Raw genomic sequence first — 20,255 nt, 5'->3', positions numbered from 1 at the left:
ATGTGCCAGAAAGATGCTGTGCTGAGTTTCCAACAAGCTTTCACAGTAGATCTTATATCCATTTGGATAAATAAGGGAGTTTAAACTCGGAACATCTATCTGCAAAGTCATTTGGCCGACAGAGATTGGACTTATGGTTGCATCTAGGTTTCAATAAAAATTAATGCTATTGGTAGGTATTCTGCACAACTCTAATCCTAGCACTTGGGAGACTGAGTCAAAGAGGATCCTGAGTTCAAGGCTAGCGACATAACAAGGTCTCTTCTCAAGAACACAGAACAAAGAAAAGGAAAATAATCTCTTATCCCTATTACTCATTGTCTTAGTCAGTGCTCTTTTGCTGTGAGGAGACACTATGACCAAGGCAACTCTTAGAAAAGAGAGCATTTAACTGGGGCTTGCTTACAGTTTCAGAGGTTTAGTCCATTACTGTCTTGGTGGAAAGCATGGCAGTGTACAGGCAGACATGGTGCTGGGAAATAGTCTGGATCCACAGGCAGCAGGAATAGAGAGACACTGGGCTTGGCTTGAGTGTTTGAAACCTCAAAGCCCACCCCCAGTGACACACTTCTTCCAACAGGCTACACCTACTCCAATAAGGCCACACCTCCTAATAGTGCCACTCCCTGGTGATCAAGCATTCAAATCTATGGGGGCATTCTTATTAAAACTATCCCACTTATTCATGCTTATGTTTGACATCATTTTGAACACTTAAAAATTTTGTGTACAGTTGCCACAACACCTTGAGGTGGTCTCATGCCCATTTCATAGAGGAAATTTAGGCACAGAAGACTTAGAAACAAGGTCATCTCATTAGTGGACGCTACTAAATTTAGCTTCTATGAAACAAATACTCTGGGAGCTGGTTCAGCAGTGAAGAGCACCTGCTGCTCTTGCAGAAGACTTAGGTTTTCTTTTCCAGTGCCCATGTGGTGGCTGAAAACAATGTGTAGCTCTAGTTCTCGGGATCTGATGACCTCTTCTGGCTTCTATGAGCACGACACACAGCATGATGTGCATACATACATGCAGGCAAACACTTGCATACATGAAATGAAAAGAAATACGTTTTCTTTTAAGGAATCAAGTACCTTGAAGAGATAGGGTTGGGCAAGTAGTTATTATTTAGGCAAATGAGCAGGACAGGAAAAAGGATTGGGAGGTTGGTGAAGTTAAGAAGCAACCCTGAGGGAAAGCTGGAGGGCTGACCAACCCATTTACCGCCCAGGCTCAGAACCAGGGCTATGAGTCAGCCCACCCCAACATCCACCTTGTCTGTGAACTCTTGGAGCAGGTGAAGGGGCCAGACCTGCAGATCCAAAACAGCAGGATCTCCATGACACAGGGTGACAGGATATCCAAGAGGAGCCCCAGGGAGAACCCTTTATTGATGATGTAGCAGAGGCCAGAGGCCTTGAACCAGACTCATGGCCATGAACACTCGCAACGAAGATGAATGGACGGAAAGGTGACTGTGTGATTCACTGGGCCACACTATAACTCCCACCATGAGATTCGTCTCCTTTTTTTCTTGCTTTTGGTTTGGTTTGGTTTTTGGTTTTTCTTTTAAATTATGGTTTTGTTTTGTTTTGTTTTGTTTTTTTTTTTTTTTTTTTTGCAGGGGAAGGTGACAAGGGCAGGGGGCAGATATGGTTAGGGAGCAAACAGGAAGATGAGTGGGATCGGAATGTATGATGTACAATCCCCAAAGAATCGATAAAGTTTTTTTTTTTTTTGTTTTGTTTTTTTTTTTCTCGAAGCACCCCTAACAATCTAAGCATCGTCTCTCTGGATGACAGGGATCGGAGAAATTGACAAATTGAGATGGTATCCTTCTCTTGCTTGTTTGAGGAACTGAGATTCTAAGATGACTGCCCTGCTAAGATGTAAAATGAAGATAAACCGACATTAAATTTACAGTCTGTATTAAAGAACTGGTATTCATTTAGCCATTCCTTCAGTCTCACTATGAAATATAAGAGGAAGAATCATGTGTTTATTGATGGAAAGATTATAACAAAGATGCTTAATGAAACTGGGGGTATTGCCTCTCTGGTTTCCTGTCCATAGGGCAGTGAAAAACTACACATATATTCATACATACATATGTATTCACACATACATATGCATATATAGCCTCAGGATAGCAATAAATACAACCCTACCGGATTAACTCCTCAGATGAGAATCACTGATGGCCGTGATGTGTTGGCTGTCAGAGGTATGGCAGTCGTGGAGACAGACCCAGTCCCTGTACTGGGGAAGCTTTCCTGTTCAGACAAAGGCAGGTAATAAACAGGGAACAGGAAGACGAGCAGAAAGTCCCATTAAAAAGAGAAACGGCGTGCTGTGATGGAATATGGTGGCATAAGGTCTGAGAGAAGAGGAGATGCCCAGTGTTCACTCTACTTATGATGGGGAGAAATAAAGGAGTCTGAGCAGGGGAGTGACATCACGCCATCCATCTTTTGTAGCTTGCTCTGAGATGTCACTGCACTCAGGGCAAGTCATGACAACAGACATGGAATGAGAGAGGCTGGTTAGAAGGGCCAGAGATAAGAGGTGACTGTGGCTTAAATGATGGTGTGATGGAGACCTGGTCTGTGTTCGGTCGCTCTAACCCGACTGTGGAGACTGGGCGATTTCTGTTTACTAGCACGCGCATGGGTTCACGTGTGAGTGTGTGGGTACATGTGCACATGTGCATGTGTGTGCAAGCCAGAGAACAACCTCCAGTGTTGTTCTTCAAGCACTGTCCACTTCTTTTGAGACAGAGTCTTTTTACTGGCCTCTAACTCACCAAGGAGGTTGGCTGATCACGGAGCTCCAGGAATCTACCTATCTCCTCCTGCTGCTCAGTGCTGGGTTAGTAGCATGTACCATTCTGCATAGCTTTTATTTGTTTATTTATCTTTAATCATGGGTCCTGGGAGTTGAACCCAAGTCTCCAGGCTTACAGCGAGTGCTTTACCGACTGAACTCTCTCTAGCCCCTGGATGATTTATAAAGGAGAGGTTTATTTGGGTGCATGTTTCTGGAGGTTAGAAGTAAGGGGGCAGAGACCTGACGTCTTTATAGCTTCTGGTAAGGCTCGTGCTGCATCTGAACGCGGGACACAAAGGGACAAGGCACCAGGCATGGTTGACTTGTAGCATCCACTCTCATAGGGTTACTAACTCTGCAGGAGTGAGAAGTCCACTCATTACTTCAGGGGTTGCCTCCGTCCCATTAGAGTGCCATGAGTTCAGTCATGACCCAAACGTTTGTTCAAGGTGCTTCAGTGCTGTTATAGCGAGGACCAAACCTCATGAAGCAGAAGGCAAAGGCTATAGGTAGACACTGAAATACATTTGGGCAGATGATGTTTAAGGAAAGAGGTAGACAGAAAAAAAAAAGGAGGGGAAATCAAGGATGGCCTCTAAGTTTCTAGCTGAACAACTGGGTAAACATTGCTGTCCTCTGCAAGTACCATGGCAACGAGAGGAAGAACACATCTTGAAGAAAAATGGCTAGACACATGTATGTGCATGTAAAAAAAGATGTAAACACTGCACTAGGGTTTATCGGAGTGCTTGTGAGTGGGAATTTACAAGTCTGGTTTGAGTTAGCACTAAAGGCAACAGATTCTCTAATCCTCCCCCCTTCCCCTTTCCCATCTGAAACTCGGGGATAATTATATGTCTTGCTGCTTTGGAGGGCTGCTGAGAAGATAAATGAGATAATACACATGAAAAGACTTTGAAGTCTTTGGAGGCTAAGAAGCTGTCATTATTATGTCACAGAGTGTGCTTATAGTTTTCACGCATCTGCTCGAAGCCTCACAGGTCGTAAGCGTAACAGACATTCTTTTCCTTCATGCGCCCTTCCTAGAAACAAGATGAGCATGCCTCTCTTGCCTCGCTGTCCCTTCTGCTCTGAAGTCCTTCCATAGGACTTTTGGGGCACTAACATTTTAAAATGTGGGAAGAAAGGGTCACGAGCCCAACTGTAGTGTTAGCTGTTGGTGATAATGATACCTCTGTACAGATGACAAAGAACTTACACCTCTTCTCACCAGTGTGAATTGTCATATCATACTAACACATTTTTTTCCTATTTAACAGAAAATAGCCCAGGAAATTAAAGCACTTGTCCAAGACTTCCCTTGACAGTTAGAGCAACATTAGCAGAGTTCTGCTCCAAAAGTCGTAGTTAAAAATCCGCCAGAGCGTTCAAGGAACCCAGCTACATCTCAGATAATATTCATGGAAGGTATGTACTTCTTTCTTTGATATGGCAGTTTTGGGGAACTAAACAGTCTTTAGTTCTTTGCAAATGAGCCTTCAAGAGCTGTGCTATCCTACTTACGGCTCTTAGTGTTGCTCTCTTTCTGCAGACAAACACGAGGTAGTGCCAGGAACTAATGGTACCCTCCTTGAAGCCAGCACACAGGAGGCAGAGACAGATGAAATTTTTTTCTTTCTTTCTTTCTTTCTTTCTTTCTTTCTTTCTTTCTTTCTTTCTTTCTTTCTTTCTTTCTTTCTTTCTTTCTTTCTTCCTTCCTTCCTTCCTTCCTTCCTTCCTTTCTCTCTCTCTCTCTCTCTCTCTCTCTCTCTCTCTCTCTCTCTCTTTCTTTTTCTTTCTTTCCTCCTTCCCCCTCCTCCTCCTCCTGCTCTTCCTCTTCCCCCTTCTCCTTGTTTTGAGACAGGGTTTCTCCACGTAGTCTTGGTTGTCTTGGAACTCACTATGTAAACCCGGCTGGCCTCAAACTCCTAGAGATCCACCAGTCTCTGCCTCCCAAGTGCTGGGACTAAAGATATTCATGCACTACCCACCATACCTGGCCAACAGGTGAGTATTTATGAGTTCCAGGCCAGCCAGGGCTACATAGTGAGACTTTGTATAAACAATAACAAACAAAACAAAACACCCCAAGCAGGTAGAAATAAGAAATAAACTTTCTTTAGATTTTGAGACATTATGGCTTGAACATAAGATGTCTCCATGGGCTCACATGTTGAGGTCTCGGTGTTAGCTCATGCACTTTGGGAAGGTTACGGGTTCTCAGGGGTTTTGATCTAATCGATGTATGAATCCCTTCATGGATTCCTTATTGGGAGGAGGTGCCAAGAAGGAAGTGGGGTCAAGTTTGTTGGGGGGGGGGTATCTCTCAGCTTCCTGCCTGTTATAAGGTGAACAGCTCCTCTTCCACAGTGACGTCTTGTGCCAGTGGGCGGCGCCAAGTGATCATGGGCGAAACCCTCTGAAACTCAGAGCTGAAATAGCTCCCCTCCGTTTAAATGGTTTCTGTCTGGAATTTGGTCGCTGCTATGCCCAAGTAAGTAACACGACAGATTAATCGTGTGGTTAAGCTTTCCCTTTTCTTTTGGAAGAAACACGGACTTGGCCTCTAGTTTGCCTGTGGTGGGTGATCGGATGGCTAGGACAGGAGAGCCCCGGAGCGGTGGAAAGAAATGGGTCTCGGAATCAGCAGAGCTGGAGTTGAGTCTTAACTGTGTGATGCAGGGAAGTTACTCAACTTGATCTTCAGTTCTAATAACCACAAAATGGGTGTTTTCTGACTATGATTTTCCAGTCAGCTTGACCTTCCTTCATCTTCCTAGTTTCAAACGCGGTGCTAACTGGGCCAGTCACTTTCAGAGTGCTGGGTTTGTAGACGATTATTTCCTCTTGTTCTATTCATCCATGCTTTTCCTTGTCTTTTTCCAGCTCAGTTGGCACACATACTTCTTCCCTTCTAACAGAAAAGGAAGTGGGCAATTATTTTTGGCATTCCTACAGTATAATTCTCGGCATATTAATCTCTTTAGAACGAAGCTGGGGAAGGATGACATACAGGGCCGCTGCGAGAATTGAATTAATATGTGTAAGTGTTTAACACAGTGCCTGGCTTAAAGTGAGTGATAATTGTTCCTTGTTATAATTTTCTTCTTAACTTAAATGATCCTCATTTATCTCAAACGATTTAGCTGTGGCTCTAGTTGGAGACTAAACTGATAGCCTGAGATACCTCTTCAAATCGTCAGCTTGGTTGGTGGCCTGGCAGGAATTTCTTGCGTTCTCTCTCTCTCTCTCTCTCTCTCTCTCTCTCTCTCTCTCTCTCTCTCTCTCTCTCTCTCTCTCTCTCTCTCTCTCTCTCTCTCTCTCTAGTTTCTGCACACTTTGGAGGAAAGCTATTTTGAAGGAACTTTTCGTAAACTGACAGTAAGTATAAATGAAGCCACGTACACTCTGACAACCTTTTAACTTGTCTCTGAAATAAGTTTGACAAACAGGCCTACACACACACACACACACACACACACACACCCTTGGACACCACGTTTTTTCAAGCCCACACTTCAGAGCATACAGGTGTGCGCTCGGGGCAACAAAAAACAGATTACAGTGATGATGATGATGATGGCTGCCTCCAAGGCGCAGATGAAAGAGGTGCCTCCCAGCCAGCTTCAAGGCACCGGGCCACCTGGATCAGACTTGGAATTCACCGCATTTTAGGCAGGTAGGAAGAGCCTACCCAAGCCGGGCTTTAATAGCACATCAGTTTCCCCAGGCATCCCCCACCGCACCCCCTGCCCCCTTCTGGTTTGGAATTTTGGGATCAGCGATTCTCCAAACTTGCTTGGATTTCTGTCCCGGCCTGCTGCAGATGTGGGGCGCAATGCCGAGTGGAGGGGTTGGCCCCGGGGATCCGTAGGGTGGTTAGCAGCAGCCGGGACCCCAGAACTAAAGGATCCCACTTCTCTCTCTCTCTCTGCATCTCCACAGGGAGTGTGCACGCTGAGCAGCAAAGCGTTCCCTCCGCGGCCGCTCCCACCCCGGAGCCCCGGCGGTCGGGAAGAGTCGTTCTTCAAGCACCGGACAGGCCAGGCGGAGCCCCGAGGCCAGCAGGGCGCCCTTGTCCCAACCTCTTCCTGGTCCCCTCGGCGCCACTCCCACCGCCCTCCTCCCGGGGAGCTCCATTCGCTCCCGGCGCGCGTCCTCGGGGTGAAGGCGCGGTTCCCCCGAGCCACCCCCCCGCTCCCCATCCCGTGGCTGCGTCCCCGAGGTCGCCGCCCTCTGCAGGGGGGGTCCCACGCGGGTCCCCGAGCGGCGGGCGGCGCTGTGGTGCGGTCCTCCAGCCCCGGGCGCCCGCTGCGCTCGGCCTCCGCCTCCTTGGCCGCGTCGTGTTCCCCCGCCCTCGTCGCTGGGCGGGTGGGAGGCGGCGGCGGCGGCGGCGGCGGCGGCGGTGGCGTGCTGTGCGAGCGCGCGCGAGGGGGGCGGCAGCGAGGAGGCTCCCGGTGCCACCGCGGCGGCCCGAGCCACACGGGCGGGCAGGCGGGCGCGCCGGGGCCGCCTCTGCCGGCGCTGCGGGGCCGCGAACAAAGACCAGCCGCGGAGGCGCGAGGTAGGGGCGCGCGGCGAGCCGGGGGACGCCGGGCGCGGGGTGGTGGCGGCCGCCGGTGGTCGCCGCGCGCATCCCGGTCCTGCGCGCGGGCCGGTCCCCGCGCTTCCCCCCCCTGGGTCTCCGGGACCTGCCGGGAACGAGCCCCGCGGCCTCACTTCGCCTCCTCCGAAGGCTGCCCCGGCCTCGGGGCCGCGCTCTCCCCTCCCCGGACGCAGCCCTTGTGCCTCCTGCCCCCGGGATGGCAGTCTCCGGGGACTGTCGCTGAGCTCATCGCCGCGGGGGCCACTGGTCGGCTTCCCGCCGCACTCCGTGGCGCTGACTTTCGCCAACTTAAGGCTGCATCTTTATTTTTCTTTTAAGTCCTTGGAAACTTCCAACGATCGGCGTTGGGCAATTTTTGTCCCGGGTTTGACCTAAAGGGAGGCTTGGAGGAGGCAGTTGGGTGAGATCCCCTATTCCTGGAGCGACCCGGCCGCAGCCTCAGCTCCAGCCCAGGACCGTCCTCTCTGTCCCCGGCTGTGGACACCTGGCTCCGGGGTGTGTCTGCGGCGAGCGCCACGCTGCGGGGTCGGGGACTACCTGTGCCCCACCGCGGGAAGAGGGGCGCATCCTGGCTCTCCCCAGAACCGAGGAGCCGGGAACAGCTGTTAATGCAGCCTCCAAATCCTCTCCACCTCCTCTAGGCTTCCACATTTAAACATTGATTGAGGTGGTGGTTGTGCGGACAGCGACGCACTCACTGGCTCCAAATACTCTTCCTCCCTCCTCTTGAACGGTCCGTTTTTTTCAGATTCTACCCGGAGTTTCCAGCCCGGCATTCCACCGTCGAATTCTTGGTGATCGTTTTGCAAGATTTTCTGAATGGGATTAGGACAAGCCGTTCAGTTCAGAAATCTGTTTCCGAGTTTGTCAGCCCTGCCGGGAAGGGTGGATATGTTTCAGCTATTTTCAAGCAATCCTTGGTTATATCTTTTAGAATTGACAACCATCCGCTCTTTTTTTTTTTTTTTTTTTTTTTTGAGGGGGTGGTCGGTGTTGGATCAGATTAAGATGTTCTGTTTCTCAGACAGGAAAGAAACATATGTATTTAATATTGGGGTCATTTTTTCCGCAAGGATCACCCAAGGCATGGCTTCTTAAACGATAACGTGGCTTAAAAATTGGGAAACGTCATTGGTTTTGAAAGTATTATTTTAGACAGGGGAAACTTTCGGTCGATTTTGCCTATGAGTTGAGGATTTCATTAGGCAGCTAACACCAGACCCTTATTGCTTTCTCGTGAGTCCTGCTTGTTGCTTGCTAGTTATTTCTGCCCGGTGAGGTTCTAGATATCTTCAGGGATTAATTCAGAGTCGTTTAAGAAGCCTGTTTTGTTTTTAATTGTTGACTTTGGAGTTCAGAAACCACATTCCAAAGCCAAGCTGCACCATGCAGAGGAAGCACTTTTGTGTACTTTTTGGTTCTTGGCTCCACTGTGAACTTTTCCCCCAGATAACAGCCCTCATTTTTCTTTTTTCCTCCCTCTCTCTCCCATAACTCCAGAGCAAAGTCTGAAATGGATGTTACATGAATCACTTCAAGGGCCGCGCACGACTATGATCGTTTTGGAGCCTTTTTCTCAGTAAAGTAGATCACGATGGATGAGTCCGCCTTGTTGGACCTTCTGGAGTGCCCGGTGTGTCTCGAACGCCTGGATGCCTCGGCCAAGGTCTTACCTTGCCAGCACACGTTTTGCAAACGATGTTTGCTGGGGATTGTGGGTTCCCGGAATGAACTCAGATGTCCGGAGTGCAGGACTCTTGTGGGCTCTGGTGTGGACGAGCTTCCCAGTAACATCTTACTGGTCAGACTTCTGGATGGCATCAAGCAGAGGCCTTGGAAACCTGGCCCTGGTGGGGGTAGTGTGACCAACTGCACAAATGCATTAAGAGCTCAGGGCAGCACGGTGGCTACTTGTGGCACAAAAGATCTGCAGAGCTCCCAGTGTGGACAGCAGCCTCGTGTGCAAGCCTGGAGCCCCCCAGTGAGGGTGAGTAGCTTGTAGAGGCACTTGAGTGAATACAGGTGGCGATGACCACAGACAGCTCTTCTTTATCCTTAGCTTGTTTTCCGAATCGGCTCACTGCTCAAGAGGCCACACCTACCTGGGCAGATAGAAGATTAAACCTCAGGATCTCATTTTCTCCTGAAATGAGACTGGATATGGCATAATAAATCTTGTTTTTAAAATCTTCTCTGATAGTCTCTATTGTCTGGGTAGGCTATGTTTCTAGGAAGCAGGGACCAAATGCAGTTCGAACAGTGGCTCTTTTAATTTTGCCTATCTTAAAAGGAAAATTTGGTATGGTCTCACCCTTTTGATGGCATTTGGGAGAATCCTGTGTGTGTGTGTGTGTGTGTGTGGTGTGTATACATATGTATGTATATACAGAAAATATGCCTGTGAGTAAACCATAGGTAGGAAAGCAAGCCTTCATTTTTTTAATGCTGCTTAGAGCCATTCTGTCGGTTTTATGAATGCACAGCACAGAATATACTGGTTGGAGGAATTTTTAACAAATCATGGCCACAGGTAGCAGCCTCGTTGCTGTGGCAACAGAATGTCACATAGGACCACACTATTACATCTAGCTGTATGTTGGGCTTTGTAGAGAGTGAAATGAAATACTTCCGGCAAAATGATTTTTTGTTTATTTTTTTTATTTTTTTGGTTTTGGGCAGAGGTAATTTTAGGTGAAGTTAAATATTTATACCTTTACTGCAACTCCATTTTGTAAATGAAAATTTTAAATGAATAGGAATTATGTTCCACTTAATGGTTCCCGATAAGATGGGCTTTTGTTGATTTTCATGAAAAAGGAGGCAGAGTCTTTGACATCAGCTAATGAGAGTCGCTCCATTTTTGTTGGAAGTCGCAATTTTGATAATTGGCCATATTTTTGGCAGTTGAATAGATTTTATAGTCTATTAAAATTGTTTTAGATTTCAAAAATTGTCATTTGTCTGAGTGTTTTGCCTGCACATATGTGTGTATACAGCACCATGTGTGCCTGATGCCTGTAGAGGTCAGAAGAGGGCATCAGATGCCCCGGGACTGGAGTTAGGAATTGTGGGCTGCCACCATGTTGCTGCTGGGAATTGAACCCCGGTCCTCTGCAAGAGCAGCCAGTGCTCCTAACCACTGAGCCATCTCTTCAGCCCAAGTCTTTTTAAGGAACAGTTAAGCTGGCTGAGATTTCTTTTCCCCGTAAATATTTACAGGATATCATCAGCACCTAAAACTGATGACTTTTGTTTAATAAAGAACTCCGCACTGGGATGGCATTGCATAGTGTGAACTCACACACATGGGTATGAGACAGCTCATCTTTGCAAATGATATAAATGGTGAAAAGTATTTCCATCACTAGATAAAAAAAATAGAGCGGGTGTCTTAATCACTGGAACTCTTCGTATTGCTAGAAAACAGTTTTATCATTAGGCTCCCGGGTTGCATTTGAGTCATATTTATGATATGTGATTAATATGTATATTAAAATCAGCCTAGGATGGCTTTCTTCCTTCTGTTCCTCTTCTTTCTGTAGCCTAGGCTAGCTTGCAACTCACTATATATCCTAGGGTGGCCTCAGACTCATGCTCCTGCCTCAGCCTACCCAGTATGGGATTACAGGCACGAGTTACCCTGCCTCTGGGAAGGCTTCCTTATTTGGAGTACCTGTGTATGAAACTATTAGATTTCTTGTATGGTACAAAGTTTCCTGGCACTTGGGTCAGTACATGTGAACTCATGAATATTTTAATCCCATAACCAATGATCAGGTTGATCATCTCTGAGACATGGGGCCAGGTCTGCTTACCATAAGGAAGGGGTAGATTTGCATCTTTGGAGGGGTTTTGTTTCCTGTTAATTAGACCTGGAGACAGTGGCTTCTGGCTATGAATAGGAGCTGTCCCAGTTGTTGCCTTACCTGTTGGGAGGAATGCAGTGAATGTCTGATTGCTGATAAAGAGGAACTTAAGGAGAGGCTGAAGCCCATCGGCTTTTAAATGTCCTCTCTAATGTATACATGACTAGGAAATGCTGTGAGTGGAGGCTCCTGGGTCTGACTGGCTGTGCTTCCAAAACCGACTTTCACTTTTCTTGGATATTGGGAGGTTTTGATCGTGCTGATGATTATTTTTCTGGTTTATATGATTCCCGGTTTGCTTCCTGTTTTTCGTTGACGTATGACGAATGCTTTGCAAAGAAAAGCAGTTGAACTTGAGTCCTGTGAGCTTGAATAAAATACTGGAGGACTTAGCAGAGATTGGGGGTGGGGAAAAACTGACAAGTGAAAGTATTCAGCCTGAGTTAAAGTGAATGATGTCATCATTGTTAAAAATAAATTTTTCCGGGTTACTTTAGCATTCACCAGTGCTCTTTGCTTTCACGTATTCAAGGCAGCTGAGGCCTCACATGTATAGAGTAAGCACCCGGAAGGTAAATACATCCCCAGAACACACCACTTTGCAACATTAGAATTAGGAGTTTCACCACATGGAGATCCTAATGTGCTCTTTTGGGTACTTCCCCAAGGTGAGCGACTGTAAGAAAACCCAAACGTTCCTCCTCTTCGCTTAGATGTCCTGACACAGCCAAGCGGCGTGCTGAGCCTGTTTCCACATGTTGATGTGGAAAGCTGAAAGTGAGAACATGCTGCTTTGGTTTGCTAGTGGGGTTCCTGGTTAGCTTGTGACCATGTGGCTTCCTCCTGTTCCTGGCTGAGGTAGAGTCAATGTTATCAGCAGACTCAAATATTTCCAATGTGTGACACACATCTTATTCCCAGAATTTTAGTGTTTCCTGCTTAATATGAAGAGAGGTGGAGTCCCTGTCAGATCAGAGTTACCATAAGACATTCCAGTATTTTTAGTTCAAGCAAAGAATTCCTGGTGGGTTTTGGCTAGAGTCAAGCAGGAGGATGAACCACAGGGAGACGATTAGATACTGTTTCAGTTGGTGAAAGGTTGTTTCACCCACTATGGGCAATTACAGCTGTCTAATCGTATACACACACACACACACACACACACACACACACACACACACACACACACACACGTATATATATACATACATATATATATGTATATATATACACACACGTAGGGATGATGCAGAAAATAAAATATGTTTTAGTCATTTCTATAGTATTGTAACCTACTAGGGTAAACTTTTGCTTTCTGTAATTCATTTGGGTTTGTTTATTGTTGTGGTTATTTATTTACTTTCTTAAAGATGGTCTTGCTATGTAGCTCAGGCTAGCCATGAACTTGAGCCCCAGCTTTCTGAGTGCTGGGTAGATGGTGACGGGGAAGCCAGATGCGGATTCTGCTCATGAGCTTCAGGGTATGTGTGGTCAGTCTCAAGGGAGAGATTAACAGCATTACAGTAGTGCAGAGGTGTATAATAAACGCGGTAAGGTCTATGCCGGAGAGCTCTCCAGAGGGGATAGGGGAAGGGCCTTGAGCTCAGCGTGAAAGGAAATATGCTGTATGCGAGGTCCTCAAAAGCTTCTTCAAGGAAGAGGTGTCTGACCTGAGATCTTAACATGAGTGATCACAGTGTGGATGGGGGCTGGTCGGGGGGGGGGGGGGGGCGGGAGGGGCAGAAGGAAGGGATATTCCAAAAACATTGGCTTAGAGCAAGAGGGGGCTTGTCTCCCAGGTGAACTGATAGAAAGTGAGTGTGACCTAAGCAAGCCATGGGGACAGCCAAGACTAGGCTTCAAACCTGAGCGCGTACGGGGGCCACAGATGGATCCAGTCAGATGGTCCCAGTAGAAGTGCTCTGAATTTGGGACTGAAAAGATGAGTCACGTGAGTAGCAGTGATCAGTAAGGCTTCAGAACAGGTAGAGGATTCGAGGTTGACATCCAGAGGTGAGACAGTGTGAAAAAGAGGGAAATCTAGATCTGGGGGCACAGGTCACGCTTCCTTCCCCCTGAAAGTACCCCAGGTACGCTTTCACTCCTTCCCAGCAGCAGCAGCGGTGTGTTCCTGTTGTCTGTACAGACTGGGGTGTGCCACTCAGTTCCTCCTGTGGAAGTGCTAACATCAGGTACCTCAGAATGTGGCTCTGTGTAGGAGAGGTACTGGCTCTTAGTACCTCAGAATGTGGCTCTCTCTGTGGGGAAGTACTAACTTCAAGTACCTCAGAATGTGGCTCTCTGTGGGGAAGTACTAGCTCCAAGTACCTCAGAATGTGGCTCTCTGTGGGGAAGTACTAACTTCAAGTACCTCAGAATGTGGCTCTCTGTGGGGAAGTACTAGCTCCAAGTACCTCAGAATGTGGCTCTGTGTAGCAGAGGTACTGGCTCTAAGTACCTCAGAATGTGGCTCTCTCTGTGGGGAAGTACTAACTTCAAGTACCTCAGAATGTGGCTCTCTGTGGGGAAGTACTAACTTCAAGTACCTCAGAATGTGGCTCTCTGTGGGAAAGTACTAACTTCAAGTACCTCAGCATGTGGCTCCGTGTGGGGATAGGGCCCTTAAAGGGGTGGTGAAGGTGGGTAACATGAGGCCACACGTGTAGCCGTAATCTAGTGTGACTGAAGAGATCACAGAGACAGAGGAAGGACCTTGTGAAGACACATGGAGAAGGTGGGCTGACCACGCGCTAAGTGGAGGAGCATGAGGAGAAACTGTCTTCCCCAACCTTAGCCTTGTTCTGGTGAAGCTGCCCAGGGTGGTGTTTCATGGCAGCTGCCAAGTACCCACTTCTGCAGTCACCCCCTTGAGTGGCTGCTGTCGTCCTCAACCGCCAGTCCAGTCAGTCCTGGTTGCCCACTGAGACTTGCCCATGTATGCTTTTGTCTTTGCCACGGATTCCATGCAGCGTTATTCAGGCCCTCTCTACCCCTTCAACTGGCCACATTGCCTGGTATGATTTCATAAGCTAGGCCGGGAATGTCATAAGAATGTAACAATGTGCCGAATAGAAAGCTCTGTCGAAGGAAGGAGAGAGAGGGACTCCTTTCACATCTCCAGTACTCTGCCCTCCTCTGACTCTAGGGAGGCTGGTTGGACGCACTCTTGTCTATGGAGTTCCTGTTGTCTGTGGAGTTCCTGTTGTTGTCTATGGAGTTCCTGTTGTTGTCTATGGAGTTCCTGTTGTTGTCTATGGAGTTCCTGTTGTTGTCTATGGAGTTCCTGTTGTTGTCTATGGAGTTCCTGTTGTCTGTGGAGTTCCTGTTGTCTATGGAGTTCCTGTTGTTGTCTATGGAGTTCCTGTTGTTGTCTATGGAGTTCCTGTTGTTGTCTATGGAGTTCCGTAACACAGCCAGCAGGAAGGGAGCTGAAGGAAGGGTCTGGGAGTGAAAGCTCGAGGTAGAGGTGGGAGGTGTTGAGGTTGGAGCCGGCAGGTGTCTGTGGAGAACTTTCCAATTCAGTCCTGTGCTGTGATCTCTACGTGCGACACCCATGCACGGACTTGTTGAAAACATTTCCATGGGGCGGCGGCGGTGGGAACGGTAAAGTTCACCGGAAGCAGCCAGTGAGCCCCGCCCCGCCCCCAAATTCGGAAGCACCAAGCTGTGGAATAAGATGGATAGTGTCAGTGTCTAAGGTCTGTGTCTGGTGGTCACTGACTTAATACACCTAGTGGACCAAGCGTGGTCTAGACACGCAACTCCCCTGTGTGGAAGGTTCAGGACAAATACTGTCCCAGGAACTGAAGTCTCTCAATGGGTGGGAGCAAGAATCTGTACTAACTCTTAATTGATCTAAGAACAATGTTGAATGGAGTTATTTGAGTGAGGATGTTTCAGAACTGCCCAACTGAAAGAGAAAAGTAAGATTTTTTTCTCCCCCGATGAACATTTGTTACAGATATTGACTTTGTCTTTTTTTTTTTTTTTTTTTTTTTTTTTTTTGGTTTTTCGAGACAGGGTTTCTCTGTGTAGCTTTGCGCCTTTCCTGGAGCTCACTTGGTAGCCCAGGCTGGCCTCGAACTCACAGAGATCCGCCTGGCTCTGCCTCCCGAGTGCTGGGATTAAAGGCGTGCGCCACCACCGCCCGGCGACTTTGTCTTTTATCTACCCTGGATACCAACTCTGTGGCTCCCGTAGGTTTCATCCTAGAACTCAGTGGTGAGGACCTGGGATGTGCGCTTCCCTCTTCTTGATGATGTCCGTTGAACCCAGGGCCTCACACCTGCTGAGTCAGTGCCCTACCCCTGAGCTGTTCCTCACCCAGCGAGCCCCGGGCTCTGGGGTCTTCAGTGTGGTAGAAGGCAGGAGGAGGGAGGGGGGGGGTCTTTGCTGCTCACCTACTGATAATTTCAAAAGTGAAATGCTTTTTAAGTCGCACTCATCTTGCAGTTAACGACATCTCTCTGGGGGCAGAGTGTGTTATCTGAGAAATGAAACCGTAAATTTCAAAATAAGAATTTAAAAACAATTTTGTTTAAAAATTCTATTAGAAGAGTATATGCTACTAAGTGTGTGTATGTGTGTCTGTGTATACACACACACACACACACACTATTCTAGACCATCTTGTAGGCCTTTGTGTGTATATACTTACGGGTTTGGGCTTTTTACATGAATGCTTGCTGAGTTGCTGGCTGATTTACTCTGTCTGTGGAATCCTTTCATGTTGGAGCACAGATCAACTTCATTAAGTGGTTTGTATATAATAGACACGCAGAGACGCGCACATCACCTAAGTGTGCCACTTGTGAGTCACCAGCGTTCCATTCTTCTTCAAATGACGAGAGGAGTTTCCTCTCTGTTTTCCAAATTGAAAGTGCCATGGGCTCACGGTAAGGCCTTCGGTGGCAGGAAACCGTGTGTGTAGAGGATCATCGAAGCTTCCAGCCTTTGAATTCCTCATCCAAGGGCTGAGAGCTGTAAAGAGGTTCGTGGACTCCACCCCACATCTCCCAGAGTAAGAAATGCATAGCAGTGGAAGCATTTCCCACGGGCTACTCTGCAGGTTGAGGTCGTCTGTTGAAGGCTAGTACTTGGCAAGCTTTCTCTGCCTTCTCGCAGGCACCTGTAGGAAGGAAGGCATTTCTATCAGTGCTCTCACACATAGCTGTAGGGAGAATGGCTAGCGTGCGTCTGATAACGGGTTTGAATCCTGCGAGCTGGTCAGTGGCAGAGCTGGGATTCCATCTTGGATGGTGTAAGCCCCAGACACTTCCTTTCCAGACATACCGTGTGGGTGGGACACATTCTCCTTGGGGCTTCTTGTTTTCCCTGGGAAAAGCTTTCCCTAGCCATAGCTAGTAGCAGGTTCTCTTCCCAGCGTCCGCGCTACCTGTGAGTGTTTGAGTGTGGGGAACAAGTGTGTGTGTGTGTGTGTGTGTGTGTGTGTGTGTGTGTGGTGTGTGTTGGGGGGAGGGGGAGTGTTGGGCGTGCAGGTACAACTGTACGGACTTTGAGACCTGCTCCAGGTGGGGTAGGAGAGGACGTGGCCGTGAGGACACACCATGAGTTGAGCTGAGTTAAGCTCATTAAAAAAAATAATAATACTTTAATTTTCTTCTTTGACATTTTTGTACGTGTATACAGTACATGCTGATTACTCTCTCACCTTCTCCCTCTCCGGGTTATTTTTTTCCCCGTCTTTATCAACCCAACTGCACAAAGCCCCTATTGCCCATCCAGGTCTTGTTGTTTTTCTTGGTGACTACTGTATTTATCCAGGGCTCTCCATTAGGACCTCTCTGGTGGGCTCACCTGTGGGCACACAAGTGAAAAGCAGTGACCATGTCTCCCCCAGAACCCACCAGGAGAGCGTCATCTTTGAGTTTCAGAATCCTTTCTAGCCTGACACATAATGATACACTCAAAAGGGGCTTGATAGTATGTGTGTGAGGAAGAATCGGGGGGGGGGGGGGGCGGGGGGGATGAGTGCCAGCCGCTCTCTAGGCAGCCTCGGTGGAACAGTCAACAGTGTATGTGTGCATACCAGTTGTTTTCAATGTCATTTCCCCACAATGTGCACAATGTGTAAATTAAGGATGATACTTGCTCATCCTGTTGCCGGGTTGTTTTGTGAATAAGCGCGAGAACTGAGGCACAAGAGTCTTAAAGATCATAAAGTCTTATGTGATGTATGTATTGTTATACAATTAAGTATTGGTTTTTCTATTTGGGGTGATGAGAACCTGAGTAATCAAAAAAAAAAAAAAAGGAATAATCATAAAGGGGTGGCAGTGTTTGGATGCAGACCTCCTCCAGTGGGGATATGAGTCAGGTGTCTGCTGTCACACATATGGGAAACAGCCTGAGGGACGTCCATTCTCTGCCAGCCTCTGGGTTTTCTTTATTTCCCCTGTTTATAGTCATGATGAGAAGAACATTCTTTTTTTTTTTTTTTTTTTTTGGTTTTTCGAGACAGGGTTTCTCTGTGTAGCTTTGCGCCTTTCCTGGAACTCACTTGGTAGCCCAGGCTGGCCTCGAACTCACAGAGATCTGCCTGGCTCTGCCTCCCGAGTGCTGGGATTAAAGGCGTGCGCCACCACCGCCGGGCTTATCTTTTGGTTTCTTGAGACTGGGTTTCTCTGAGTAGCCCTGGCTGTCCTGGAACTCACTGTGTAGACCAGGCTGGCCTTGAACTCACAAAGATCCACCTGCCTCTGCCTTGTGAATTAAAGGCGTGCGCCACCACCACCTGGGCCATTCTTACCCCTTCTCTTCTCTCCCCACCCTGAGTTCGTAGTATTTTCTTTTTTAAATTATTAAATGTTTCAAAATTTATTTTACATAACAACCACAGTTTCCCCTTCCTCCTCTCCTCCTGTTTCCTCCCTCCTCCTTACTGCCCCCCACCCCATCCACTCCTCAGAAAGGGTAAGGCCTCCCATGGAAGTCAACAAAGCATGGCATACCAAGTTGAGACAGGACCAGGCTCCTCCCCGGTGCATCAAGGCTGAGCGAGGCATCTCACCATAGGGAGCGAGTAGGTTCCAAAAAGCCAGTTCATGCACCGGGGACAGATCCTGGTCCCACTGCTAGGGGCCCCACAAACAGACCAAGCTACACAACTGTCACCCACATCATGCTTAGCTTTTTAAACTTAGGTTCTGGAGGTTGAAGTCAGGTCCTTATGCTTGCAAGGCGCGCATTTTACTTAGAAGCAATTGCCCCAGCCCTGGTTTATAGTAAATGTTTTATTTTATAGTAAAACTTTCTCTAAGCAGAGAGCACCCTACATATGATAAAAAGCAAACTGAATATGTAAACCAGGAAGTCGTTTGTTATCATTATCACGTATTACATGCTATATGGAAGAGTATTCTTAAAAATAGGACTGGCAGTGTCATACACCGCTCTCTTTACACTCGCTTCATGAGTAATGTGGGCGCGAGGGTATTATGACAGCTTCATTGTTATTAGACAGGAGGAAAAAAATGTCAGCTCCATTATAATCCTCTGGGACCACCATTGAATATGCATCGACTATCTATCACTGTACCCCCGGCTCCTTTGGGTGACTGAAGGAGGGAAGGAGAGCAAAGATTGACGGGGAAGGGTAGGGAGACGGAAGGAAGGGACTCTGTCTAGCACGGCTCTGGCCAGAGGTCCTCGCTGTTCTTGGGAACGTCCCGCCTCTGTCCAAGCATCGGCTCCAGCCCCCACTTTCGGCTTCCCCCTCCCCAGGAGTGGAAATGCCATACCCTGTTTACTGTTGTCTCCCATCATCCCGGGCTGCCCTGTCCCGCAACTATGGTGTGCTCTGTGCAAGTGCCTGGGAGGGCGGGAGGTGGATGGGGTGGATGGGGTGGGGTGGGGGTAAGGCAATAGGGGAGCTAATGGGAAACTGAAGGGGAAGGGAAGGGTGAGAGCTCTTGCTTTCTTTGGTCCATAATTGGTTAATGGTCCCAGAAGGAGAGGCCAAATAAGGCATAAGGAGGGGCAATCTATCCGTCCTTGCCTCTATTCCCCCCCGCCCCCCATGGTTTCTTCCTTGGCCTTCCCAGAGTCCCTTGCTCCTCATCTCAAGCTTCCTTTCTGTAACTCTCTCCTCTTCCAGGAAGAACTGATTTCCCCCAGGATAGTGGAATATTCCATTTAGTCCTTCATCGTCTCTCTAGTTACTTAATATGGCTTAAGCAAACCTGTAAGAGTATATGGAAAAACTTTTTATTTGAGGTCAAAGGGCAGAGCACATTGTAGTTCACTCTGTAGCAGGACTCCTGATAAGGATCCATAACTGTAAAGCCACCCAGTGCACGTTACACTGTGAGACCTGCTTAAGAGAAGACAGCACACGAAGCCCAGGGTAGAGGGAGGCGCTCAGGCAAGCCTCAGGATGGAGGGAGGGAGGTAGCCTTCCTAGAGAAACAGGACAATAGCAGTTAAGAGCCGGAGGCTCTCAGCTGGCACCTCACTTAGAAAACAGCATAGTACAGTGGGTATAATAAGCAGGGTAGCAGCTACGTCAGCAAGACTCCCCCGGCACCCGAGGCATCCTTCTTTGTGGGGCCCCCAGTCCTTCCCAGGATGTGTGCCTGCCAATGCCTAGTCAAGAGGGTGGTAACAGTTGCTTCGTGAACGATGACATATGGGTTGCTGTAAACACAGCCATTTTAAAGATAGACGTGTGAGTGGGCTCTGAGGGGTATCTGGGAAGGGAGTGGAGGCGCCATCTCAGATGTTTGACGGGAGCGGTTAAGTAGATTATTTGCATTGTGGAAGCATGGAAAAAATGAGCAATAGGAGTAGGTGCAAATGAGTTTCTAAGTCACATCCAATGTGGTGCAGAAAAGCAAGGGCTGCTGAGTTTGAGTATGTCCCTGTTAGCCTAAGGAAATAAATTCTTATGGTTTAAAAAAAAAATTTATGCATTTTTAAATTTTTACTTATGCGTCTCT

General features: G+C 47.8%; 1 protein-coding gene across 2 annotated transcripts in view; it reads left to right on the top strand.

Annotated features, from left to right (window-relative positions):
• The first annotated feature begins 7,245 nt into the window (after positions 1–7,245).
• Positions 7,246–20,255, top strand: part of Sh3rf1 (SH3 domain containing ring finger 1) — a 163,910-nt gene continuing 150,900 nt past the window's right edge. The window contains exons 1-2 of one of the 2 annotated variants that reach the window (XM_076553288.1): positions 7,246–7,390; positions 8,933–9,419. In XM_076553288.1, coding sequence (XP_076409403.1) covers positions 9,027–9,419 — 393 coding nt within the window. In that variant the 5' untranslated portion in view covers positions 7,246–7,390; positions 8,933–9,026. Of the gene's footprint in view, positions 7,391–7,522; positions 7,928–8,932; positions 9,420–20,255 lie in introns of those variants that run through there. The other variant, XM_076553289.1, reaches the window with a different exon arrangement.

Source organism: Peromyscus maniculatus, chromosome 17, assembly GCF_049852395.1.
Source record: "Peromyscus maniculatus bairdii isolate BWxNUB_F1_BW_parent chromosome 17, HU_Pman_BW_mat_3.1, whole genome shotgun sequence".
Lineage (NCBI taxonomy): Eukaryota > Metazoa > Chordata > Mammalia > Rodentia > Cricetidae > Peromyscus > Peromyscus maniculatus.
Note: the sequence above shows the minus strand (reverse complement) of the source record. Positions and strands in the feature narration are given on the sequence as shown.